This window comes from Myxocyprinus asiaticus, chromosome 34 (genome assembly GCF_019703515.2).
Source record: "Myxocyprinus asiaticus isolate MX2 ecotype Aquarium Trade chromosome 34, UBuf_Myxa_2, whole genome shotgun sequence".
NCBI classification, from domain to species: Eukaryota; Metazoa; Chordata; class Actinopteri; order Cypriniformes; family Catostomidae; genus Myxocyprinus; species Myxocyprinus asiaticus.
Genome location: NC_059377.1, coordinates 39,605,895 through 39,633,808, shown reverse-complemented (window position 1 = coordinate 39,633,808; position 27,914 = coordinate 39,605,895). Strand labels below are relative to the sequence as shown.

General features: G+C 40.0%; 1 protein-coding gene across 3 annotated transcripts in view; it reads left to right on the top strand.

Moving 5' to 3' along the window:
• LOC127425128 (trafficking protein particle complex subunit 9-like) overlaps positions 1-27,914 on the top strand; it is a 290,373-nt gene continuing 262,459 nt past the window's right edge. Inside the window, exons 1-10 of one of the 3 annotated variants that reach the window (XM_051670793.1) lie at positions 1-55; positions 826-1,426; positions 5,087-5,232; positions 5,415-5,540; positions 6,921-6,947; positions 7,643-7,732; positions 9,952-10,073; positions 12,665-12,790; positions 13,308-13,524; positions 22,095-22,238. In XM_051670793.1, the coding sequence (XP_051526753.1) occupies positions 843-1,426; positions 5,087-5,232; positions 5,415-5,540; positions 6,921-6,947; positions 7,643-7,732; positions 9,952-10,073; positions 12,665-12,790; positions 13,308-13,524; positions 22,095-22,238 (1,582 nt within the window). In that variant the 5' untranslated portion in view covers positions 1-55; positions 826-842. The remainder of the gene's footprint in view (positions 56-825; positions 1,427-5,086; positions 5,233-5,414; positions 5,541-6,920; positions 6,948-7,642; positions 7,733-9,951; positions 10,074-12,664; positions 12,791-13,307; positions 13,525-22,094; positions 22,239-27,914) is intronic. The other 2 variants (XM_051670794.1, XM_051670795.1) reach the window with 2 other exon arrangements.

Sequence of the window (27,914 nt, the reverse complement as noted above, 5' to 3'; positions counted from 1 at the left end):
CGACAGAAGAAGCTGCAGCTGTGTTGACAGGAAGAGTGTTTGCTTTTGACAGTCCGTGAGTAAAATCATCAACATTTACACTTTTAAATACATGCATTTATCATTTGATATAAAATTTGAATAAATCTTACCGTTTATGTTTTGTGGGGTTTGTATCGTTTCTTTAATGGGGCTTCTTAGTGTCACATTGACATCAGCTGATATTTCTTTAATAATGTTTAATTCAAACACGCCCCGAAATAAATGTATGTTTATATATCATTTTAAATAAACAAAAGCGTTATATTATTTTATCTAATGACATGTATGTGGATTTAAAGATGATCATGCTCTGCTCACAGTAATATGGACTAAAATATTTGACTGTTTGTACTCTTGGTGTGTTTACTATAATTTTGGGTGTTTTGATGAAATATTAATTAATGTCAATTTTTAATTATGCATGTGTTGCGTTATTTAACATTTAGCTATTCAGGATAGTGTGTGTCAGTGTGCGTTTAAATGAAGATTACACACCTATTTCAGGGAGTCATAGAGACTCATCTAATTTCCAGTGAGTAAAAATGATTGAATTAGAGTTTTAAATGTCATCATTTTCTATAAATTTAATCATAATTATATTTAAAATATTGTCAGTGTTTTTTTTGGTTACTTTTGCATATCTATTTTTGATTGGAGAGATAGCAGGTAAATTAATTTCAAGGAAAAATGTAGCAAACTTTAGGGATGCACTTGATGAACACACGATCCATCTGCCAAATGCATAAATGCAAAAGTAGTATAAATTAAGAGTATGTTGTTTTGTGGATTGTTTCTTCTCTCTAGAGTTGCTGTCTGCAAACATGAGTGTCCCAGACTACATGCAGTGTGCTGAGGACCATCAGACCGTCCTGGTGGTGGTCCAGCCCGTGGGCATCGTCCCAGAGGACCAGTTCTTTCGTATTTACAAACGCATCGCTAGCGTGAGCCAGGTCAGCATACGAGACTCCCAGCGGGTCCTCTTCATCCGTTACCGTCACAATTACACCCCTGAGAACAACGATTTGGGGGACTTTCAAACCCACCGCAAAGTCGTGGGTCTCATCGCCGTGACCAGCTGCACCACGGCCAAAGAGTGGCCGCAGACGTCGGACCGTTTCCACGGGCAGAAGGAAGTGTTCGGCTCCACACTGTACGACTCGCGGCTGCTGGTGTTTGGGATGCAGGGTGAGGTGGCTGAACAGCAGAGGACTGATGTGGCATTTTACCCCAGCTACGACGACTGTCCTGACATGGAGAAACGGGTGGAGGATTTCGTAGAGTCCATATTTATCATCCTGGAGTCGAAAAGGCTGGACAGAGCAACTGATAAATCCGGCGATAAGATACTACTGCTGTGCGTGCCGTTCGAGAAGAAGGACTTTGTGGGGTTGGACACAGACAGCAGGTAAGTTTGGGGTTTGTTTAGGTACTCAGAAGTTGAATGCAAACTGATGAAAAAAAAACCTGCCAAATCTTTACTATTGTCAGCCATTGTCTTTTTTGACAATTTCCATATAGTCGCAGTTTTCTTTGCGTGCGGTTGCTTCAATTTAGAAGACTTGATTATCCAGTCAAAACTAGGTGTCAGTGATTGTTTTTATCAAGGTCGCTGTTATACTGTAGAACCAAGCCATTTTAACTGAAGAATCCTGAAGGAACTTTTGGCTTTGATTTTTGCCGATACGATAGTTCCAAAAAGCTACAATTGGCATAATTGTTTACCATAAAATTGGTAAAACCGATATATCGGCCTACATATATATATACACATATACATACATGCTTATATACACCGATCAGCCACAACATTAAAACAACCTGCCTAATATTGTGCAGGTCCCCCTCGAGCCGCCAAATCAGCGCCAACACACATCTCAGAACAGCAACAAAAAATATCCAGTGAGCGGCAGTTCTGTGGATGGAAACGCCTTGTTGATGAGAGAGGTCGACAGAGAATGGCCAGACTGGTTCGAATTGGCAAAGTCTATGGTAACTCAGATAACCGCTCTGTACAATTGTGGTGAGAAGAATATTATTTCAGAATGCTATTCTGAGATGCGGGTTGGCGCTGTTTTGGTGGCACGAGGGGGACCTGCACAAAATTAGGCAGGTGGTTTTAATGTTGTGACTGATCGGTGTATATACACTACTGGTCAAAAGTTTTGAAACACTTGACTGAAATGTTTCTCATGATCTTAAAAATCTTTTGATCTGAAGGCGTATGCTTAAATGTTTGAAATTAGTTTTGTAGACAAAAATATAATTGTGCCAACATATTAATTTATTTCATTATAAAACTAAAATTTAATAAAATAAAAAAAGTTTTTGAAATTGATGACTTGGACCAAATAATAAAGAAAAGCAGCCAATAAGTGCCCAACATAGATGGGAACTCCTTCAATACTGTTTAAAAAGCATCCCAGGGAGATACCTCAAGAAGTTGGTTGAGAAAATGTCAAGAGTACATGTCTGCAAATTCTAGGCAGTTTTGATTTATTTTGGATTTTGTTTAGTCACAACATAATTCCCATAGTTCCATTTATGTTATTCCATAGTTTTGATGACTTTACTATTATTCTAATGTGGAAAAAAATTATAATAAAGAATAAGTAAGTGTTTCAAAACTTTTGACCGGTAGTGTGTGTATACTGATAGTTCCAAAAAGCAAAAATTGGCACCAAAAATTGGTAAAACTGATATATTGGCCTACCTATATATACTGTATATTAATTGATTATCAGCCTTTTCCAACACCTTAGTTAAAAATCAGTCAGCCTCTACTTGGGTAGTTGACAAATAACATGTTCCATGAACTTTCTCTTCAAGATTTTTCTGCCAAGTCGTTCCCTAGGCATTGGCATTGAAAACCCACTACTACTAGTCGACTACTATACATTACGGTATACTGCTGTGAAAAGACAAAATGTAGTAACTACACATCTTGTCAAAACTGAATTACTGAGTTGAAATCAAGTCTCTTAGACTACACTTAGTCCTGCTACTTGGGTCAATGACGACACTCATTTATTATTATTTTTTGTCTGGATATACTGTATACAGTAAATACGTTTTATATATAAGTATTGGACGCACAATTTCACAAGTCCCACTTCATAACCGGTTTTGTTTATAAAATGAACTGTGCATAATTTTCTACCCTGTTTCATGATTTTTGTTTTTCATTGTTTTTCCTCCCTTTTCTTGTTTTGCCTTGTTTTATTTGTCTTCTGTTCTTTCATACTGTCCTGTGAGTTTATTATTGGGTGTGAAAAGGTGAGCCGATAGATCTGTCTCTTGCTTTAGTTCATTCTTATCTGATCAGCCTCTTCCTCTCCCCCTTAGTGGTTGGACCTTGATGCTCTTGTGTCTCAGTTTATAGCAGAAAGGTCAAACTCATCTGTTTTTGGGATGATAGTCAACGTGTTATTGGAGTTTCAATAATATGACTACAAAATTCATACCATTTTGCCATCCGTGTATAATCTTGGTGTCCTTGTGTAGTCTTTGAGTGCTTGAGTTTAAAGGCGAAGTGTGTAATTTTTTTCGATGTTAAAATACTTTTTACCCACTTGAATTTGCAGACTTACTGTAACTAAGTTGGCCAATGGCAGGTACATACAGAATCTGCAGATTCTTGGAAAATATGCTGAATTCTGTGTAAGGGATTTAAACGTGGTAAAATGTCTTAAACTGAGTTGAGTACTACAGTTTTAAGTGTTCAGAAAACCTGTTTGAATCATATTTTTTGTATTGTTCCTTTTGGTGGCGCAGAAATTACACACTTCAGCTTTAAGGTGATAATATTGCAAAGCCCTGTGCACAATAAATGCTGTTTATGGATGTTTAGACAAGATTCTCGGGGTCTAGTGCCTTAGACCCCTTTGTCTCTCTATCTTTTTCTCCATATTGCCATCCGTATTGAGTGCAGAAGTGCATGGATGTCATATAGTGATTCATGAATGATTGCTCGCAAAGCTTTTCTACGCATTTCATCTATGGTGCCTATGAATTTGAATATGGCATCCATGCACCTGCAGAAAATCCCCTCTGAGCTGTATTTAATGTGTAGAGTTTAGTTCCTGTAGCTGAAGAGGATATTGTTTCTCAATGTAAGGTCAGGTGTTGGAAGAACGATTGCCTGTACTAGAACTATTATTTATTCTCCTACACTTAAATGATAAATAAATAAAATGGAAAGGAGAAAGAATTTACTTTTTTTACTAGAATTTATTTAAATGAAGTTTTATTTTCTCCCCAATTTGGAATGCCCAATTCCCAATTCCCTCTAGGTCCTCGTGGTGGTGTAGTGACTCGCCTCAATCCGGGTTGCAGAGGACGAATCTCAGTTGCCTCCACATCTGAGAACGTCAATCCACGCATCTTATCACGTGGCTTGTTGAGCGCGTTACCGTGGAGGCATAGTGTGTGTGGAGGCTTCACGCTATTCTCCGTGGCATCCACACACAACTCACCACGGACCCCGCCGAGAGCGAACCACAATATAGCGACCACAAGGAGGTTAACCCATGTGACTCTACCCTCCCTTGCAACCGGGCCAATTTGTTTGCTTAGGAGACCTGGCTGGAGTCACTCAGCACGCCCTGGATTTGAACTCGTGACTCCAGGAGTGGTAGTCAGCGTCTTTACTTGCTGAGCTACCCAGTCCCCCAAAATGAAGTTTGTTTGACCAGACTGATAATACTAAACGAGCAACATAACTTATAGGTCCCTATATAAGTTATGGCCTTTTAATATCTATAATTGTTTGGCTGTGAGAAGTGTTTATTAACAGCACCTCCTTTATTTAGTTTCTCACTTGACCATCACTTTGCCCTCTTGTACACTTGATACCTAAAGGGGTCCTTCCACCACATCATTAGGCCTCATTTTTTGTTTATGATTAGGTGTTTAGTTACCACGTTACCCTGAATTATATGGATTACCACGTTACCCTTCAGTGAAAAACCTTCACACCTCCAGCTTTCCTTTCTGAGCTCTATGCGTAAGCAGTGATTGTTTATCTTAATGTGAATGTCTGATGAAGATCACTGCTCCTCTTCCTCAGGCACTATAAGAAACGCTGTCAGGGCCGCACGAGGAAGCATGTGGGTGATCTATGTTTGCAGGCGGGCATGTTACAGGACGCCCTTGTCCATTATCACATGGCTGTGGAGCTGCTGCGATCAGTCAATGACTTCCTCTGGCTGGGTGGTAAGACAGTAATTGTTTGACTAAATAAAGGGATGGGGGGGGGGGAACAAGCAAGTACAACCCCCCCATTATTTAAACCATGATCAATGGAAACATGTTCTTTCAATGGAAAGATCTGCTGTTCTCACATATAATGTACAGTCTTGAATAAAAAAGGAAATGGTTTTTGTTTTATTCCTCAGCTGCTCTAGAGGGTTTGTGCTCTGCATCTGTCATCTTCCATTACCCAGGAGGCACAGCAGGGAAGAGTGGAGCTCGCAAACCCGGAATCTCATCCGCTGCAGACGCCGGAAAGAGACACAGACCTGGTGAGTGTGATCACACGTCTATAGAGTCCCTTATTTTATCTAACCAAAATGCAATAGACCTTAGTCCATTAAGTCAGAGTTTGAATTATTTGGTTGGTGTAAAAGCTGTTTTCCATACTCCTATGAACACCATACATTGGGGGTGCTTCTCATTTCTGAAATTGTGCATCCTCATTTCGTTTCCTTGCTTCCTTTTCTCGTTTCCTTGCTCCATCCACTTAGGAAATGAGGAAAGGATGGAAGGAAAGGAAACGAGGACAGAGGAATCGAAGGAAGATGTTTTTGTAAAATGGAATGTCCTGCTCACTCACGCATCACTTCAGAGCGCCGTCTCTGCGCAGCCGCATTGCATCGGAGCACTTTCCATTATATTGTTGAAACTTTAGAAATTTATATTTTCATGATGAAACTTAATAATTCAAGATGCACAGTTAAAGTATGTGACAATTATGGTTTATTTAAAATGCAAAGGTGAAGGTGTCAGATGTGAAGGAGGAGAATTTGCGCGGTGCTTCGACCAAAAATTCCTCCGCATAGGAACTTCTGTGTTTCCTCGCTCAAGGGTCCTCGGGAAGCTTCCTCGGTCCTCGATAGATACGTCCTTCGTGATGGCGGACTTTGGTTTCCGGGTCACGGGCTCGAGGACGGAGGAGCGAGGAAATGAGAAAGCAAAATTTAGGAAATGAGAAGCACCCCATGTCTTCATTCCTTCATTTCCTTCCTTTCTTTCTTTTCTTTTCCCCTCCTTCCCTCCTTCCTGTCTGTCTTGTTCTAATACAAATAAGCCTGATAATGCTATAAAATTGTATTTTAAAATCCAGGTGAACTGCCTTGATGAGTGCAGTTTTCATCGGTTGGTTGACGAATTTCCTGCTGAAACAGGAAGTTGGCTTATGTTTAATAGGCACACATACAGCCAGGTGTTCAGGTGGGGAAACTGACAACTGATCTCAATACTGAAGCAAATGAGGATTTAACTGACCAGGTTAATATATAACCAGCCCATAACCAAAGACAGCGCATCTTGTTTACAAGTCTTACTAGTTTTAAACAGCGTGGATAGTGAACCCTTCAAAGTGCCCTGTGAAGGGATCTTCTGTGTGGTTAGAACACACCGATGCGCTGACTGCTCCCCCTGCTAACAGCTGTTATTATGAGTCCATTGCTTTTTTAGACCTGTTGCATGTCTGCTAAAAACAGGCCCAGATCACCTCTATTGACACTTTTAACATATATGGGGTATATAAAGATAATAACACAGATCATTTTGTTTACAGTAACCCTAAAATGTGCTTTTCTAACACTGCTGACAATGACCTGCCAGGTGAACCAGGTTCTGTCTCTCTCTGTCTTTCTCTCTGTTTATCTGTCTGTCTTCAGGCGCTCAGGAAGTTCTCATTGATCCAGGTACTGTAAAGCACTTGCAGCTCTGGATATTGCTTTTAATCCTGCCTGTTTGTGTGCTTTGTGTTGTACTTTTATGTAATTCTGTTGTGCTTTTGCATGTCTGTGGGTGGATTTTGCTGTGATGGCAATAAAAATCATGTCAGTAGTGATTTCTGTGCATGGTTAATGATCACGCCTTACTCTTGATTCCATCTGAAAGGCTTTTTTTGTTGTTGCAATCATTAGATGGGATTTTAGTTTTTTTGTGCCTGATTCTCCTCTTTGATTGTCTCAGATTAAATAATCAGGCTAAATTACTGTTAAACTGATTCATCAATTATTTTACTTTGAAATCACTGTTATTATCGAGATTTAAAAGTCTTTATAACTGATCAAATCGCTCCATGATGATGATTGTTAGCCATTAAGGATATCTAATCACTTGTGTTGTGACTTCTGTGCAAAGTGTATTGATTGATTTTGGCAGCTTTTATAACACAGATTGCACCCTACACTGCGTTTCATTGTTCACACAGACATTTTTGCCTATGTATACAACCAAATGGCAGTGCTGTGTGGTAGAGCTTTGTGTAAACCAGTAACATTTCTCAAAATGTTAAGAGTTCTGTGATTATTGTTTTGCAATCTTTTTTTTATTTATTTATTTTTTGATCCCCTTTTCTCCCAATTTGGAATGCCCAATTCCCACTACTTAGTAGGTCCTCGTGGTGGCGCGGTTACTCGCCTCAATCCGGGTGGCCGAGGACAAGTCTCAGTTGCCTCCGCTTCTGAAGGCTGCGTGCTAGGTAGGACGTGTCCTTTGTAGGCTGCAGTATACTGAGTGTCCTCCTTTAATCAATCCTCGTTTAAACGGGATGGCCTTCGTAGGACAAACAGAAACGTAACGTGACATGGTTGCTATGACGGCAAGCGCGAGCGCTTCGAGTGAGAAGGGAACAAAGTCCCTTTAGAAGGGAATGTATGAGGTACATTTTAGGAGAGTTATAATGATGTAAAGAGAAAAGAAAATAGATTTTACAGGTGTACTTTTAGTCTAATAATTGATTTTAATTATATATTAATATAATTATACATATTATATACTCTGCACCCATCTACTGAGGTACTTCAACTTGGGAATTAACATTCCTTGCGTTTGAACATCATATTTACGGGCAAATTGGCGTCATTTTTTTTTGACATTTCCGTTGAAGCAAAGAATTGTGGGTTGTGAGTGCCCACAAAGGATACACCTCATTCATCCTCCGAATTCCCGTGAAAGAAGGTAGCATTCGAAGGCTGCATTTGAAGTGTCCTCCTCCTTTTATGAAATGAGACATCCTCGATGAAGTATGCGGCTGACAAATGCGACCTCCGGAGGACGCAGCCTTCCAAACGAGACAGAGCCTGTCAATCTGCGCATTTTATCATGTGGGTCGTTGTGCACCACACCGCGGAGACTCGCAGCATGTGGAGGCTCATGCTACTCTCCGTGATCCACACACCACATTGAGAGCGAGAACCACTAATCGTGACCACGAGGAGGTTACCTCATGTGACTCTACCCTCCCTAGCAACTGGGCCAATTTGGTTGCTTAGGAGACCTGGCTGGAGTCACTCAGCACACCCTGGATTCGAACTCGCGACTCCAGGGGTGGTAGTCAGCGTTAATACTCGCTGAGCTACCCAGGCCCCCATTGGTTTGTGATCTTTAATTAATTGATCTCCATTGGTTTGACATGGTAAAACCAGCAGTTCTTTGGCAAAAGATTTCTGAACGAAGTGCCATATCAAAGCACTGTTTATGTCATAGATGATTTAAACATTACACAGACACTGGATACTGCTCTTAAATCCCTTTTCTTTAAAGACATGAAATCGGCATTTACAATGCATTTAACTGGTATTAATGGTTAATATGAATATTTTTTCAACCACGCAGTGAAAGAAAAGTTGTTTCGGAGGTTGAGAAGGTTTTTACATTTTGATGAATGTTGAAAACAAACATTTGTACACTGATGAATCGTGCACAACAACACTATTTATTAAGAAAGTGTACGCCTTTAGGGCCAATTAAATTTCAGTTTGTCTTTAAATATCTTGAGTGTGTAATTGTGTTTCAGCCAGCTGGACAAATATGAACCCTTATGACTGTCACATGTCTTTAATTGTAGTGTTACTGTGTTAAGGCCTATGTGCCAAGAAGTTTTACAATAGCATGCAGAGTACAGAATTTCCTTCCTATCTTTTATCCTTCCTATTTTTTTCCCTTCCTTCTATCCTTTGTTCCTTGCTTCCTTTGCTTTTTTCCTTCCTTCGTTCCTTCCTTCCATCCTTTACTCCTTACTTACTTTCCTTTTTCCTTCCTATCTTTTTTCCTTCCATCCTTTGTTCCTTCCTTAATTTACCTTTTTCCTTCCTGTCTTTTCGCTTCCTTTCTTCCTTCTATCCTTTTGCCTCCCTTCCTTGCATGCTCCCTCCCTTCCTTCCTTTCCTTTTCCCCTCCTTTCTTTCTATCTTCATGTCTACCTTCCTTCCTGTTTTTCCTTCCCCCTTCCTTTACTTTATCCTTCCTTCCTTTCTTCCATCCATCCTTTGTTCCTTTCTTCCTTTCCTTTTTCCTTTCATTCTTTGTTCCTTTTTCCTTCCTATCTTTTTCATTTCCTTTCTTCCACCCATCCTCTCCTTTTTGCCTTTCTTTCTCCCTTCCTTTCCTTTTCCCCTCCTTCCTTTCAATGTTCCTTCCTTCCAATTTTTTCATTCCTTCTTATTCTTTTCCTTCCCTTATCCTTCATTTCTATCTTCCTTCCATCCTTTCCTTTTTGCGTTCCTATCTTTCCCTTTTTTCTTTCCTATATTTTCCCTTTCTTTTTCCTTTTTCTTCTTTCCTATCTCTTATCTTCCATCCTTCTTTCCTTCCATCCTTCCTTCCTTTTTCTGTCTTGCTTCCTTCCATCCTTCCTTCCTAAATAGCCTCAATTAATCATTGTCCAGTTTCTCTCTCCTCTTCCTGCTTCCTGTCCAGGTGCTCTGACGACCAATGGGATCAGTGCAGACACAAGTACTGAGATTGGACGAGCCAAAAACTGCTTGAGTCAGGAGGATATCATTGAGAAATACAAGGAGGCCATCTCATACTATGGCAAGGTAGCTAAGGCACAGAAACATGGGACTTTGATCCGCTGTGGTTCTTTAGGCTATAAAATAACATGTAGAGGACAAGTTTGGTTTTTTTGGAAGCTCTGTCTAAGCTGCTGCTGTGGTGTATAAAACCCCATGGGAAAAAAATCACGCTCACCTGAATCCCTGCATTGAATTACCCTCACCTTTTAAGAATGTGATACAGTTAAAATACCTTTTCAACAATCAAATACTGAATCACATTCTAAAATCCTAATAATTAAATAAAAATTCTGATGATGACTTTTTAGAATGATTAAAATAATGTTTAAATACATCAGTATCTGACTCTTTTATAAAAGCAATAAGCTATTGAAATCCATGTGTTACAGTGATTTTACCAAGGTAAAAGTAGTCTTATGCAACCATTGCTTTGTGTCATTCCTAAATACTTTGACACACAGCCTCTCATGGCTTAATTACTTTATATAAAAAACTCTTAATTATTCATAATGTTCCAGAATTCACTCTGAGCCCCCAGAGATGGTCTGTAATCAAGAAGGAAATATCTTTTGTTGGGTGTATTGTAAATCACTCTTCCTGGCATTTGTTTTATGTAGGAGTCAAAGCATTTGACTCCAGAATTGTGAATGGAGCTGCTCATACAGTGTCTCATTGATTTCAAGTGCTCATATCTGCCACATCAGCTGTTCTGCTAACAGCCACCAGGAGCCACTATGTCCTCATAAGTTTATAGATTGGAACAGTGCAGAGCTTGCACTGTCCAGTGCTGAGCTTTGATTTTCAAATATGATGACATATCAAGAATAAAGGGACATTTCTGTACAAGAGAGATGGATCTGTGAAGTCCTTTCTCTGACCCTCAGATATTTTATTTCTTTATATTTTAGAGATGTACCCCAGTATTTGCAAGTATAAGCAAGTATAATTTTACCCCTGAATCAAACTTAAATACACTTAGCAGCATGATCAAAATGTCTGTTACTTTTGTTTACATTTCTGCATTAGTCAGATGCGACTCGAAATGCATTCAAAGTATACATTTTATCAGTTTGTGCATTCCCTGGGAATCAAACCCATGACTGTAGTGTTTATAGTACAGTGTTCTACCAGCTGAACTACAGGAACCAGCATTTAGTTTTTTTAGGATTGTATCTTGAACTTTGAACTATCCATTTATATATAGATAAAACGATATTGTTTATATCATGCTGGTTTGGTTATCAATGTAGAGATATTGGTAGATGTTGCCCGTTGATGTGGATATAACAGTAACAATAGTAACCTTTCGTATAAAGGTTAAGGTGAGTATTTGAGTTGGGATCAGGATACATTATACTAGAGTGAAGACATGCCATTAAATAAAGTACTTGTATGATCCTATAAGCCATACAAGACACACACAGTTCAGAATTCTGTATTGATTCAGTAAAAAATTATATACATATTTTACAGTTGCAAGAAAAAGTATGTGAACCCTAGAGAATTAGCTGGTTTTCTGCATTAATTGGTCATAAAATGCGATCTCATCTTCATCAAAGTCACAAGTACAGACAAACACAACGTGCTTAAGCTAACAACACAAGCAAAAATAATCTTTCTTGTCTTCATTGAACACATCCCATTACTCATCCACAGAGTGGTAGAAAAAGTAAGTGAACCCTTGGATTCTTGAGGTCATTCCACAGCATCTCTATTGGGTTAAGGTCTGGGCTCTGACTGGGCCACTCCAAAAGGTGGATTTTCTTTTTTTGAAGCCATTACTTCGATATTTAGGGTCATTGTCCTGCTGCATCACTCAACTTCTACTGAGCTTCAGCTGGTGCACAGCCACACTGACATTATCCTTTAGGAAATCTTGATAAACCTGGGAATGAACTTTTCCCTCTGATGGCAAGCAGTCCAGGCCCCAAAGCAGCAAAGCAGCCCCAAATTATGATGCTCTCTCCACCGTACTTCACCACTGGGGTGACGTTTTTACACCATACGTAGTGCTGCATGTTATTTCCAAACAATTCAGCCTTATTATAGTCAGTGTGCACAAAATATTTTCCCAGTAGCATTGTGAAGTGTCAAGGTGGTCTTTGGCAAACTTCAGGTGCAAAGCAATGTTTTTATTGGAAAGCAGTGGCTTCCTTCATGGTGTCCTGCCATGAACACCATGCATGTTTAATGTTTTCCATATAGCACACTCATGAACGGAGATGTTAACCAGTTCCAAGTCTTTAGCTGTCACTGGCATTTTTTTGACGTCACTGAGCATTCTGCGGTGTGCCCTTTGAGTCATCTTGGCTGGACAGCCACTTCTAGGGAGAGTAACCACAGTACTAAATCGTCTCCATTTATTGGCAATTTGTTTGAATCATGTATTAAATATGTACAAGAACAATACAATAATTTGTAGCATTATTAGTTAAAACAGATTGTGTTTGTTCATTATTGTTACTTAGGTGAATATCTAACCAGATTTTAAGACAAATTTATTCATAAATGCATGTAATTCCAAAGGGTTCACATACATTTTCTTGCCACTGTACTTTATATAAGTTGTATAAACTTTTTATATAAGCTAAAATGTCTTTTTGTCCATCTCTCAGTATAAGAGTGCTGGGGTGATCGAGCTGGAAGCCTGCATTAAGGCTGTCAGAGTTTTGGCAATTCAGAAGCGAGCCATGGAGGCGTCAGAATTCCTGCAGAATGCTGTTTACATCAACCTGGGCCAGGTGTGCGCTTCCATCAAGAGTGCTTAATGGTTCAGCTTTGCACTAGTAAAGTTGTCATTTAGCAGATGCAAAGCAATATAAAATACACTTATTGCAGGGATAATTCCTCTAGAGGGAAGTGCTTAACCTTAACCTGAAATTAAGTGCTATGATCAAGGTGATGAAAACCGATGATAGTTAATTGGTCATCCCTTGCATGATTTTATCCTATTACCTTTAGGTTTCTTAACAACTTGGCAAGCTCATGTAGAATGCCAGAGAAATCTTAACAGAATTGCAATACTTGTCATTTACAAAGTTCTACACATCCCCTGGTTTGAAAGCCATTGATGGTTTCAGCTGAGAATAAGAATGTACAGTAATATTCTCAGCTCAATATAACGCATTCTGCAGATTTTACTTGAATCAAAAGTCTATTTTTTTTTAAAGAACTGTAGACTTTGTTTTTAAATTCAAAGCAGCTTTTTAAGCTTGTCCGTGAGGAATGATTTTTCAACATACATTGATCTGTGTTCAGCTCTCAGAAGAGGAGAAGATCCAGCGTTACAGTGTTCTCTCGGAGCTCTACGAGCTCATCAGCTTCCACCGTAAATCAGCGTTCTTCAAGCGTGTTGCTGCCATGCAGTGTGTCGCCCCCACCATCCCTGAGCCGGGCTGGAAGGCCTGTTACAAACTCCTGCTGGAGACCCTGCCGGGATACAGCCTCTCTCTTGACCCTAAAGACTTCAGCAAAGGTAACACACTTATGAAACGTTGTCTTTGTTTTTCTTTGTCTGGAATACAAGCACTTAGCCCTTAGTTAGTCCCGGTTAGCCAATCTTGTGACTTATCAGAATAATGTCTGGTCCACATTGCAGCTTTCTTTCAGCCTGAAAAGGGGCTATTTTAAAATTTAGATGCATTCTTTACCTCCGTGTCCTCAATTAAAGACAACAATGGACAATCAAGTAATGAGTGTGCAAGTCTGGAAGTGACATACACCTTGAATACATTATGGTACGAGTGATGTACATGCAGATTTCTCAAGGTTTTTGAACCTTGATAATGACATCATTTCCCTCTCTTTATTTTTTACTCTTTTAATTAAGTTAATGCCTTTGTTTTTTATTAATGCATGCTATTAAGGTGCTTTATTGTCTTCTTGTCCTCTCAAACTGTTGTACAGTTGTTTATTTCAGTGCTGTCTTTTGCAAGACAATGATGGCGGAATATGAATTATTTGAATTGATCGTATTTCTTTAAATAACTCTGACTCTTCAATTGGCTTTGGTTTATTTGTAATCTAATGAGGCGGTGTAGAAGTAACCTTGTCCTCTTTGTATGCTTAGAGAAAAGTGTTGTGTTTTCAAGGGCTCTTCTCAGGGATGATATATATTCTATCAGCTCTTTGTGTTGGAAAACGATGCAGAGAAAAAAAATCTGACCCTGAACGGAGATGTCAGACTCCGAGGTGCATAGCTTAAGGGTCCTTAACCATATTCTGTTTAATATGAAAGGCTCTCAACCTTCTGCCTGGCTCTCTCTCTCTCACACACACTTGCATGGCATGATAAAGAAGTTTAGCTTTAGTGACAGCCTGAGGGTATGTTTATATCTTTCAGAATACTAATTCAGAAATACTGTGTGTGTGTGTATTTTGAATTGACAAATTTACATTCTTCTAAATGATATTTTAGGTTGTGATTAGGTAAGCATCACTATGGGAGGGCGGGGCCAGGTCGTGATTCCACACACCGTGCCCCTAATAAGGCTGATTAAGCCCGAGAGGGATAAGGCTGACCGGAAATGGCCAGTGCTATTTATTAGTCGCAAGCTCTCCTTCAGGGAGACAAAATATAGTACCATCTAGAAGGAGTGTCTTGTGATTAAGTGGGCTGTTCTGACACTCCGCTATTACCTGCTGGGGCGGGCCTATCGCCCTCTGTTCCGATCATGCTCCTTTGTAGTAGCTCCACCGCATGAAGGATACTAACGTGCGGATCACCCATTGGTATCTGGCTCTCCAGCCCTTTAAATTCAAGGTGGTCCACAGACCGGGAGCGCAGATGGTTGTGGCTGACCGGATGTTGCCCCGGCCTGAGTCAGCGGTGGGGGCATGTGGCATGAGGGGCGTGGTCATGTGTCGGTCTGCGGGAGAGAGAGAGCGGTAAGGCTCGTCACCTGGCTCATAATTATCTCTAACACCTGTCTCTCATTATAGTGATGGTGGAGGGAGTCTTAAAAGGCACGCCAGAGCATCAGAGAAGGGAGAGAGTGACCTTAAGCACAACAGCCAGTGCATCTGGAAGTGTGCCATATTTATTTAACATTATTTATTTATAATGACGGTTACCATCATGTGTGTGTCAGAAAAACTGCCAATTAAAGAACTGACCTTGAGCCTGCTTCGTTGTCTCCTGACTCCTCCATTGCCCCGAACTAAGAACATTTTCACACCGGTGCTGAAATCCAGGAAGGAGGAGGGATGCGCCATAGTAGAGTCCTCACCACTACCATCCACCCCAACAGAGCAGCCGCAGCCATCCGCTGGGGGGAGGAGGAGCCCGGCCACCTGAGAGTGGAGGAACAGCTGTCGACCGCGAGGGGAGAAGGGGCTCCTAGCCGACCGTCTGGAGCGGTCAGGGCCACTGTCAGGGGAAGAGGAGACCCCTTCCAGCCGCTGAAATGCGGCAGGGTCAGAGGACCGCCGACCGCGAGCGGGGAGGGGCTCCCGGCCGACTGCCTGGAGCGGGAGAACCGCTGCCAGGGGCTGGGGAGACCCCTTCTGTCCACCGAAAACGCTGCAGGGTGTTCCGTCCGCCTGGGACCGGAGGACTGCCTCCGATCCGCCCGGAGAGGCGCGGCTGTTGTCCACTAGAGGGTGGAGGAGTGGCCGAGGACAAGGCTACAGCGTATCGGAGAACCGGCAAGTAAATTATTTATTTTTCTCTCTCTCTCCCGCTGCCGCTCCGTGTTGGCCTTTCCCTCTCTTTTAAATATTAGTATTGTTTTAGTTGGTATAATCACCGTTACGGTGTATAACTACTGTGTTTTTTTTTGTTATTGTTGTTTGTTTCCCTCCCCCTGTCCCCTCCCAGATACAGGAAGGCAGGGATGACCTGCCGGCAGACGGGGGCTCCCCGGCCTGAGAGAACAAGGGAGGAATGTGGCAGGGCGGAGGGTGGGGCCGGGTCGTGATTCCGCACACCCGGCCCCTAATAAGGCTGATTAAGCCCGAGAGGGATGAGGCCGACCGGAGACGGCAGTGCGACAGAGAGAGAGAGTTACGGACAGCTGTCCTACACCTGTGTGTGTGTGTGTGTGTGTTTGTCTTTTTGGTTAAGTTTATTATTAAATTATCATTTATATTGTCAAGCCGGTTCTCGCCTCCTTCTTTCCATTGAACAGTGTTACAATCACTATTACTATTGCTTCTTCTTAGGGTAGAGATTTGAACAAACCTTGAACCCTAGCTAATTATTAAACTCATCCCAAACACAGTAACTCGTCCTGCATTTGTGCTCTAAACATGAATGACCCCTCAAATAATTTGCCTTGTTGAAGAGAGGTGTGCTTTTACTTTTCTAAGCAATTGAACTTACAATTTTTACCTGGCAAATGATCTTGCCTTACGAAGATCGTGTGACCGAAATGTTGCAAAATAAATTTTGATATACTCTTTGCAAGCTAAGTTAATGTGCGGGACTTTTTTCCTTTTCATTGACTTTACCTGGCAAATGATAAAATTGGCCAAAAATCACTAATATTGAAGACTACACATCAACTACACAGCAACGCTCAAAAGTCACAGAGAACACCTTAAGGGCCATCTGTCCGAACATGATCTTGTGCAAAAAAAAAAAAAAAGATTTGAATGAATGGGTACCAGAATTTTGAAGCTCCAAAAATCACAAAGGCAGTGTAAAAGTAATCCATACAAGTCCAGTGGTTGAATTCATATCTTCAGAAGCGATATGATAGGTGTGGGTGAGAAACGGATCAATATTTAAGGCATTGTGAGGACCTACAGAGCTGAGATATTATTCTAAAAATCTTCATTTGTGTTCAGCAGAAGAAAGTCATACACATCTGAGATAGCATGAGGGTGAGTAAATTATGAGAGAATTTAAATTTTTGGGTGAACTTTAATTTTAGATTCTATGATTTCAACTTAAAACAAGATTAAAGAAGGTTGTCTAAATATTGACTCAGCTTTCCCCGTGTTCAGTCGAAATAGTTCAAACTAAAGTAGAATACTGATTTCTGCATATATCGTATACATTTCTATGTTTACTTCAAACAAAGCATTGCATTTCGGTCAGAAGTGACCGCTCTAGCAGACTGGGTTGTAGACTGGGTGTGTGCCAGCTGAAGCTGTGGGTGACTCTGGGCTTACTGAAGCTTTAACGGAAAGAGTGAAGAGAGCTTAGGTCAATAGAGACACCCGAGACTGCCGAGAGAGAAGAGAAAATAGGTTTTTAATTGGCCTGGGAGCTTGCTAGCTCAACTCTCAATTATACTGAGAGAACGGAGTAGGAGAGAGGGAATATATCATCAACAACTGATTGATTGGGTTTAGCCCGACCATTGTGTTCAGGGATCCAGAGAGTTGGTTAACACACAGATCCTGAACGCAGAACCACAGCAGACCCTTGAGTACTGTAAACCAGTTCCCAGACACTCTAAACAACCTGTTCACAACAGCCGTTTTGAGCCCTAAACTACGACATTGATATTTTGAATGATCTCTGGTTGTAGAGGGAATGAATTGGCTGTCTTAATAATTGGCAGCTAAATGGGCAGCAGGTGTTTATAAATAGTCCAGTGTTTTATGGCATGGTGTGGTGTTTGTTAAAGATTGTTCATCCAAAATGAGAGTTTTATCATCATTTACTCACCTTTATGTTATTCCAAACTCGTATGATTTCTTTGTTGGGACACAAATTTAGCACAATGTTGACCTTGCTCTTGCTCTGTCCATAAAATGAAATCAGAGAACAGGGGTTGTCAAGCTCCAAAAAGGAAAAACAAGTACCGAAAAAGTAGTCCATAGGACTCATGCGCTATATTCCAATTCTTCTGAAGTTAAACGATAGCTTTGTGCGAGGAACAGACCAAAAATGTAAGACGTTATTTGCTAAACATCTCAATGTAGCTTTTTTTTATTTTATTTTTTTTATTTTGCATTACCAGACATGTGAAAAATCATGTTGTTTGATATCATTGACCATGTTTGAATATACACAAACACAAAGGAAATTTGAGAGCGGGGAAGATTTTCATTGAAAACTTACTTACATTTCAATCTGTCCATTGTACTGTATGTAATGTACTTCACTAATGATGGGAAAGTACATACTTTTAGGAATGCAGTAAGACAGTTTTAGGAAATACTACAACGTCATGAAATTTCGTCTTGATCCCACAGACCCCTTTGTCGCGTACTGTTTGAGTTTGCATTTAAGCGCTAAGGCCAAAGTATACATCAGTTTTACCCATGCCAGGATGTCTCGTACACTGTAATCGTAACAGGAGGACAGTCCGCATCTTTGCCCATCGTTGGCGCATGCTGCATTTAAGAGTATCACATAGCAGTCTTAATGAGCATGTGTCGAACTAAGGATGGGACGATATATCGCATTTCAATATAAAAACCAAAGAAATTACGAACCATATCATAACTCGATATTTCAAAATTTCCAACATTGTGATAACAAATGAATCATAATCTCTCTTTTGCTTGATTTTACCCCTACTGTGCTTTTTTCTACACTGTTTACAGGGTTCACACAAGGTCCTAAAAGTGCTTGAATTTAGCTTTTAGAATTTTAAGTACTGGAATTCCTGGAAAATCGCCTTGTTTTGATAAAAAGCGCTTGAGATTAAAATGGAGTGTTTCCTCCGTGTAATGTGTGTCCATCAAAGATGAGGCGCACTCCACTTTCATTGATGTGTCTTAATATCCTTTCTGTTCTTTACAGTCACAATACAATATTCTTCTAAAAATGTTCATTTGTGTTCAGCAGAAGAAAGAAAGTCATACACATCTGGCATGGCATGAGGGTGAGAAAATGGTTTAACAACGTAAATTCAGCTTTGGGTGACCTATCCCTTTAATGGGAGAAACGGCACCCCATCTCCACCACCGCAGCGCATACTGGCTGTTTGTGAAAGGATATGTTAATACAAATAATATACTACTACTAAAATATGACTTTGTATTTATTTTGAATACAGTAAGTGACATGGAACTTGATCTAAATCAGCTATTTGCAATGCATATTGAATAATTAAAATAATATGCATGTCTGATGGCAGTTTTCATTTTTATATGCCACATTTCTTAGGCCTTAGAATTGTGTTAAACGTAAGGATGTGTATTTATCAACTTGTTTCATGTTTGACTAAATTGTACAGGCCTGTTTAATTACGTTAAAACTGGTTTTGTCGATAGTTCAAAAATAACCCAAATATATGTCTTTACTATAAACCATAGATTTCCCTTTTTAACCATTTTTATTAACATTAATAAACGTTTTTACATTGCATTATATAATGCTCAACAGATTAATAAAAAACGCAGCGCTGCTCATATCCACCATTAAAAGCTGCTGCTCTGAAGAACCTGGAATCACGTTGCCTGCTGTGTGACATTACAGTAATTTAATCTATGCTGGATTTATGGCAGCAGTGATGAGTCACAGTCGTCTTTCAGGTGACCCTCTGCCAGCACTGTTCAGTGTTCATGCCCATCTTCTGGATTGGCGATAGTGCGGCAGCACAGTTCAAGTGGAGGCGTGTCCTCCGTCACAGAGTGTGTGTACGCTGACAGTGTGTCACAGGTTGATAGTTCACCAGCCGTTATCTCCCTTATTATGCTATTGTGCCTTATACACACCACCAATAACTCCTCACATGCACAGAGAGAGAGAAAGTGAGAGTGTGTGTGTATGGATAGATAGTGTTAGGGGATGAAAAAAAAAAGAGTAGTTTAAAGGAATAGTTCAACCAGTGTTTCCTGGTTTGCTCTATGTGCTTGCAGATGTTTGCCTTCTGTTTTTTATATATAAAAAGCATCTGACAGGAGAAATGCTGCCATTTGTTGTTTCTCTTTGCAGACACACTTTCTCCCCATAATGCTTAGCGTGGATTTACATGAATTGAGTGTAAGGTGAGTGTAAAATTGACAGATGAGAGTGAAATGGTGTGAGTGGCAGAACTGTGTGAAGTGATAAATCCACACAATCATTCCAGAACGACACCCACATTCTTCAAGAGCAGCACGGATCAGCTTCACCTCTCTCTCCTACTCGTTCTCTTTCTCTAATTCTTTCTCTCCTTTGATAGCTTTGCTAGTAGCCTGATGGATGAGTTTTGTAACTCAGCCGTTGAATGATGTAATTTAGAATTGTAAAATTGATGACGCCTGTGACTGTTTTGAGCAACGAAAGATGCTGTTTGTACAAACAAAGCAAGACTGAGTTTGGCCTTTCTGTCACATTATATTTTCTCCCTTAAAGTGGATATGGTCAAGAACATTTTATTTTTTGAACTAGAGTTTGATTTACGATCTAGACGTACTTTAACATTCACAACACAATTTGAACTAAGCTCGAAAAACGGCTTGTTAAGAAATCATCTGGGATGTCGATTATGATTGTCATGATTTTGCAAAATAAACCCTGACGTATGTGGGGCAGAAGAGTCTTATATGACTCTGAGATTTATTTTGAGATGATGATCTGCTGACTATAGACTATTCATTGTATTACCCGGTTAATCACCAAATAAATAATTAAATGGGCATGAAATAATTATTTGTTGAGTTGAAATTATGCTGTTACGTGCAAAGAAAAAGTATCCAGAAACAGCTGAATTCAACCTCCTTTTGGTGTTTATATTGTGAAAATGACCATCTGACTGCTCATTATAATGCTTTTTCTTTCTTTTTTTCTTTTTTTTTTTTCTCCCCAATTTGGAATGCCCAATTCCCAATGCGCTCTAGGTCCTCGTGGTGGCGTAGTGACTCGCCTCAATCCGGGTGGCGGAGGACCAATTGCAGTTGCCTCCACGTCTGAGACCATCAATCCGCGCATCTTATCACGTGGCTTGTTGAGCGCATTATCGCGGAGACATAGCGCGTGCGGAGGCATCACGCTATTCTCCGCAGCATCCATTCACAACTCGCCACACGCCCCACTGAGAGCGAGAATCACAGTATGGTGACCACGAGGAGGTTACCCCATGTGACTCTACCCTTCCTAGCAACCGGGCCAATTTGGTTGCTTAGGAGACCTGGCTGGAGTCACTCAGCACACCCTGGATTCGAACTCGCGACTCCAGGGGTGGTGGTCAGCGTCTTTCCTCGCTGAGCTACCCAGGCCCCCCATTATAGCGCTTTTAACACAAGTACTTTCCAAATAAATTTAATAAATGGAAATGAAAAAATAATTTGAGTTGAAACTACGCTATTACGTGAAAAGCTGAAAACAGCTGAATTCAACCACCCGTTTGCATCTGAGTTCTGTTAGTGTTTATATTGTGATATATTGTCTGACTGCTCGTTATCCCACTTATTACATGACTGCTTGCCAAATAAATAATTAAATGGACATGAAATAATGATTTGAGTGGAAATGACGCTATTACGTGAAAAGAAAAAGACCACAGCGTCTCCAGTAACAGTTGAATTCAAACTCCAGTTGGTGTTTATTTGGCAAAAATGACTATCCGACTGCTCATTATCCCGCTTATTACACGACTGCTTGCCAAATAAATAATTAAATGGACATGAAATAATGATTAGCGTGGAAATGACGCTATTACGTGAAAAGAAAGAGACCACAGAGTCTCCAGAAACAGCTGAATTCAACTTCCTGTTGGTGTTTATTTGGCAGAAATTACAGGCTGACTGCTCATTTACCTGCTTATTACACGACTACTTGCCAAATACATTAATAAATGGACTTGAAATATTAATATGAGTTGAAATTATTTTATTAGCTTACGTAAAGATCACAGAGTCATACGGGAAGTAGGAAAGATGACTAGCATTACCCGGATGACAGGTAAAATATCACTTTATCCTCAGATGTGCGATCATTAATATTTGACCAATGGATGGCATGATTGACCAATCAGAATGGAGTATTCCAGAGACCCATTCAATAAACCCTCTAACTTTATATTTCCCCCATTCAAACTGTAGTTTTTTTTTTGTAATAGTACACAGAGGGGGAAGGTAAACTAATATGTAATAGAGGAAAAGCTTAAATAATTGTGTTTGTATGTGTTTAATTGTTTTCTCTTGTCTCTGTGTTTGTAGGAACACATCGTGGATGGGCGGCAGTGCAGTTACGTTTACTTCATGAGCTAGTTTATGCGTCTCGTCGGATGGGGAACCCGGGACTGTCAGTCAGACATCTGTCTTTCTTACTGCAGACCATGCTTGATTTCCTCTCTGACCAGGGTAAGTCTCTCTCTCTCTCACACACGCACACTCACACACATATAAATTATATATGCCCAACTTTAACTTGCCTTTAAAGACACCTTTTGGCATTTATAGAATCTAATTTGTTTGGCATATTTTAATATTTCACTGTTTTTTTTCCCCATTTCTTTCACATGTAAATATTATCTACCATACTATACTGTAAATATCTACTGCGGTTTAAACAGTATAGTATATTATGTTCCAGGTGACGCATTTCTACCATTGCACTGAATTTATCCTCGTACAACACAGCCCTTTGCTACACTGCTAAAAAATTGTTGTTAAATTAGTGTCGCAGCTTAGTAGTTAGTTACTCCCCAACACTGTTTTAGTGTAAGTGTACTTTTATGTATACGTGTGTATGTTTATTGTGTCTCTGAAAAGAGATTGATGTTCATTTTTGTTGTTGTTCAGCCATGGTTCACTTCACAGCGTCCACAGTGGTGTGTGTTGTAATCCTGTCTGCCTACACACACACACACACACACACACACACACACACACACACACACACATACTCTGTGGGGCCTCCAGCTCTTGGGTATTGAGCTCTGCCAAGCTTATCATTCCCAAGCAGACAGAACAAATCCAGAGTCCCCTTGGCTGAGCTCTGGGTTTGGTCGAACTGTTTTCAACACAGTGTCAAAATAACAATGGCTCCCTGTGTTCTGATAAAACCCATTTCTGCTCTCGTCTCTCTCCTCTGAGAGCTAACGGAACCACTCTTATTCAGGCGAACGAGTCATGTGATCTGTTTTGGGTATTTTGATGAATAAATCTGGTCATATGGAGTTTGAATGACACTGTGGAAGATTCAGATGAACATAGCTGTCTAACAAACAAGTACAAAATAATCTTCAATTAGAGCATAAGCTTGTTAAAGGGATAGTTCACCCAGTAATGAAAATTCTGTTGTTATTCACTCACCCTCATTTCGTTCCAAACAAGTATGACTTTCTTTCTTCCGTGGAACACAAAGGGGCAGATTCACTAAACTGTTACGCCATTTTTGCGCGTGGTATTTCAGTGCAAATGTCTGTGTATTATTCCCTAGCCACATGCAATCACGTTTAGCGGGCACAATCAGTGCTGAAATTGCGCTGCGTCTTCAATATTTAAATGAAGTCATTGTCATTCCTTCACGCGTAAACAAGCCTCCATTCTATGTAAATTAGGCTAATTAAAGATTGCGCTTCATTCACAAAACTCAGCGCACTTTGCCCTGCTCAATTTACATTGCGATATTAGCGCCAAATGAAAGTAGGCGGTAAAATGAATTTACCGAAATAGAACATTTGTGAACATATTTTCAACCAATCATTTCAGCAGTAATTAATCAAATTATGTTGAAGAGCGTAATAACCTGCCATATATCCAGATGCGCGGTGTTGTCAAGCCGTTGCCTGATCTGCATAATTCCTTTAGTGAATCGGACGCTAAACGAGCGCAGTTAGAGCCTGCAAAAAAAAACGCGTTTTTAGCGTGCACAGTTCATTCTTGGTGAATCTGCCCCAATATCTTTTTTGTATTTAATTTTCAAGCGTCTTAATGCAAGTGAATTGTGACTGTGGGCTGTCAAGATTCACAATGCAGCACAACGAATAAAATTGAATGTAGGTGTTTTGAGACATTTTTAAAAGTTGACATTATTTTTAATCTGAAATGGTATCTTAAAAAAAGATGCGAGATGTTGAAAAACAGCAAGAGACAGCACAAAGGTCAATGACGTCCCTGTTGTGCATGTTTACAAAGAAAAACAATTGGTAAAACATTGCAGACGGATGCAAAAACTTTAGTTAAACAACTAATGGAGATGCTCCATAAAGCTCCATAAAGTACTAAAAAAACACATAAAACCACAGTAAATCTAGTCGATAGATCTCATTTACAGTAGCGCCATCTTTTAATCTTTGACAAATGAAACGAGGCTGTGAGGGATAGACTTACTGTCTCTTCATTGACATGCACTGTATAAAGCTATCAAAAAGCTCCTAAATCACAATAATGTCTCGTTAGCAGAACGATCCAAAAACACTTTAAACAACTGTGCTTTCAACTCAAATTCAAATTTTATTTATTTATTTTTTGATTTTTCCCCTTTTAATGTGCTTTTAAGTCCTCGTGGTCATGTAATGATTCGCATCAGTCCGGGTGGCGGAGGACGAATCCCAGTTGCCTCCACATCTGAGATTGTCACATGGATTGAGCGCGTTGCCACGGAGACATAGCGCGTGTGGAGGCTTCGCACCATCCACCGCGGCAACCACGCTCAACTCACCATGTGCCCCACCAAGAACGAACCACATTATAGCGACCACGAGGAGGGTAGAGCCCCCATGAGACTCTATCCTTCCTAGCAACCGGGCCAATTTGGTTGCTTAGGAGAACTGGCTGGAGTCACTCAGCACGCCCTGGGATTCGAACTAGCGAACTAGCGAACTCCAGGGGTAGTAGCCAGCGTCTTTACCACTGAGCTTCCCAGGCCCCCATGCTTTCAACTCTTTAAAAAAAAAATTAAAGATGGTGCTGCTGTAAATAAGGTCTAAACGACTCATGCATAATATTCCAAGTCTTCTCAAGGCATATGATCACTTTTAGGTTATTCACTGTCAAATAAATTAAATAATTTATCAATTTCTCATACATTTAGCATACAAATCAAATATAGCGGCACGCCAGTAACATTAAACCTCATTTGATGTTACTGTCGTGTCTTCATGATTTGATTTGTGCGTTGTTTGCAGGAGTTGATCTCTGGTTTGATAGCGAATAACAACTTAATTTATAAAATAGTGCACGAGTTGTATTGACTACTTTTACTGTTTTTTTTTTTTTTTTTTTTTTTTTTTTTGTGTTTTTTTTTGTGGAAAATGACAGCCCAGATTCACTAATAAAAAACTGGAGACTTTTAAACATTTGTTCTTTTGTGTTCCTTGAAAGAAAGAAAGTCATACATGTTTGGAGTGACATTTGGGTAATTAATAATTCCTTCTAAGTCCCATTTTAGTCTTTATATGGAGGTGATTTGGGTGAGTATAATGCAAATCATTTATAATAATCCGCATTAATCAACATTAGAACAAGGGTCAAAACATGTTTGTTTTTTTGTACGTATTCACCTCTTATGAATTCAGCAGAAGTTTGGCACTTGTACATTTAAAGGCATAGTTTACCCCAAAATGAACATTTTGTCATCATTTACTCACCCTCATGTGGTTCCGAACACATATGACTTTCTTTCTTATGCGGAATACAAAAGATGTATTAACGAATGGCACATATTATGGCCACGTACAACGTGTTAGCGCATTGGCGTTATGAATTTAAAATGTAAATGACAAATAAAAAAAATTTCTACTGCATATATATTACTTTAATTCATCATCGAGTGGTTAAAACAGCATCTTTTTCTGACCTCATGTGAATTCTACTCATAGAATGAGGCATAAAGTCATTGATAACACATTTTAATGTCACATCAGTTAAGGTTTTACTGAGCGTCCTCATATTTAAATGATCTTCTAAACATCTCTCCCAGCGGTGTGGCCGGTGTCTGAATGTTCGCGAACATTATACCGTTGCTCAGCTGTTTAGAACTTCTTTTTACCTCTGAATGAAGAACGAAGAAGAACTTCTGCAAAAGTGTATCGAGGCCTTTAAGCTTAAAAAGTATCATTAAAGCTGTCCATGCGGTTTGTGCATCATAGTCCAAGTCTTCATACGATAGGTTTTGGTGAAAAAACATCCGTTGCGCGTTCATGAGTGAAGCTCATTCACAGACGCTTTCATGTTCACTTGAGAACTTGAGTTATTATCGAGTTAACATATATGAGTTAACATATATTTTTGTGATCCACATAAGAAAGAAAGTCATGTAAGTTCAGGTGCGGACTGGCCATTGGGAGAACCGGGACTTTTCCCGGTGGGCTGGCCGCGAAATGGGGCCGTGTGGGCCGCGGCGTTATGCAGAACGCGCCACAAAAACGGCGCCACGATATGCGGAAGGGGGCCGTGATATACAGAGAAGGACGGCAACCCCCCAACCCCCCCCCCCCCCGCACAACAACTTTTGGGCCAGTTTCTATGTAAAATCCCGGGCTGAATTTTCTTCCCAGTCCGCCCTGTGTAACGACATGAGTGTGAGCAAACGAGGACATAATTCTCATTTTTAGGTGAACTGTCCCTTTAAATGTTATGAAAAGTTTCACAAAAGTTCGGCTGGATTGGACCCTTGTTCTAATGTTGACTCCCTTTAAATAAGAAAACTTGTACACCGTTATTAGTGAATGAGACTCACTGTGTGGGACTCACAGAAAAGCCCCTTTCTGTTCATTCACATTACAGTCAGTTACCCACTGTTCAATTATTGATCTTTGATTGAAGAGTGCTGCTCAGCCTACCTGAATTTAAATAGCCATGCATTTGAGGGGTAGAGGGATCATTAATGACAGTTATGCTTTGTTTCAGTCAGCTTCCTGTTGATTCAGTTCATTTTAACACTGAAATTCGCTCTCTGTGCACGGAGAGAACAGACAGTACAGTCACATCTGAATCCACCCCGTTATACGCTGCTGTATAATGACCAATGATTACCTGTTAGCAGGGGTTGTTAGAAACGCCCTCAGAACAAAGACACTGGTGCTGACTGATTTAAAAACGTCTACTTGACATTGATCAGCGTTTAAAGTCAATCTTGAGCTCTAGCAGGGATAACAGCGGAAAAAGAAATGCTTTTGAGTTTTTATAGGGATTGTGTGAGACGACGCCTTTAACAGACCTGACAGAGTGACATTAGAAGAAAAGGCAAGAACGAGATTATTATTTAAGGCAGGGCTTTGTTGAAACTCAACTCTCATAAGACACATTAATGAACTTTGGGCAATTAGTTTATTGTATTTAGTTGTATTTTTACCCTTAATAATACCATGACACAGTTGACCCCGTTTTACTATTTTAAAAGGCTAGATCACCCCCCCAAAAAAAGAAAGAAAGTTGTTTCATTATTTACTCAAGCTCATGTCGTTCCAAACCCATATGAATTTCTTTCTTCTGGGAAACACAAAAATATATCTTTTAAAGAATGACATGATCGCTGATTTCCATACAATAGCAGTTGATGGCGAGTAGGGATTTCAAAACTATCGGTACTTTGGTACCAAGTCGAAACTAAAATAAAAAAGATGTCACGATACCAGTGTTTATGCAGTACCGGTAGTACGAACAATGACTCAACTTGATACCCGCACACTGTCTGACTGCCTCAAGACGAATGGTCACACATTAATTTGGGGAAAAAAAAGAATGCACAATTAGTGATTGGCCTTAGTGTGACTATCAAACCGCAAATGGTTACAATTTAATTAAATAAATATGCTGTCTGCATGCGCTGCGTGCTCATATGTTAAAATCACAACATTAAGAGTGCCACGCGCGCTGTGCGTGTTGTAATAGATGACAGAAAAGAGCACTCATAATTAAATTGCAGCATTTTGTTCTTCAGTAATCGCACCTGGCCATTTAAACAACTGCTTATCCGGAGGTGTGAAGCTATGGTCATAAACGCACACAAACTGAAAAGCCTGTCAAAATAAAAGCTTGATTCGACTTGCGACAAAAATATATTAATACTGTATAGTAAAATGTAATATT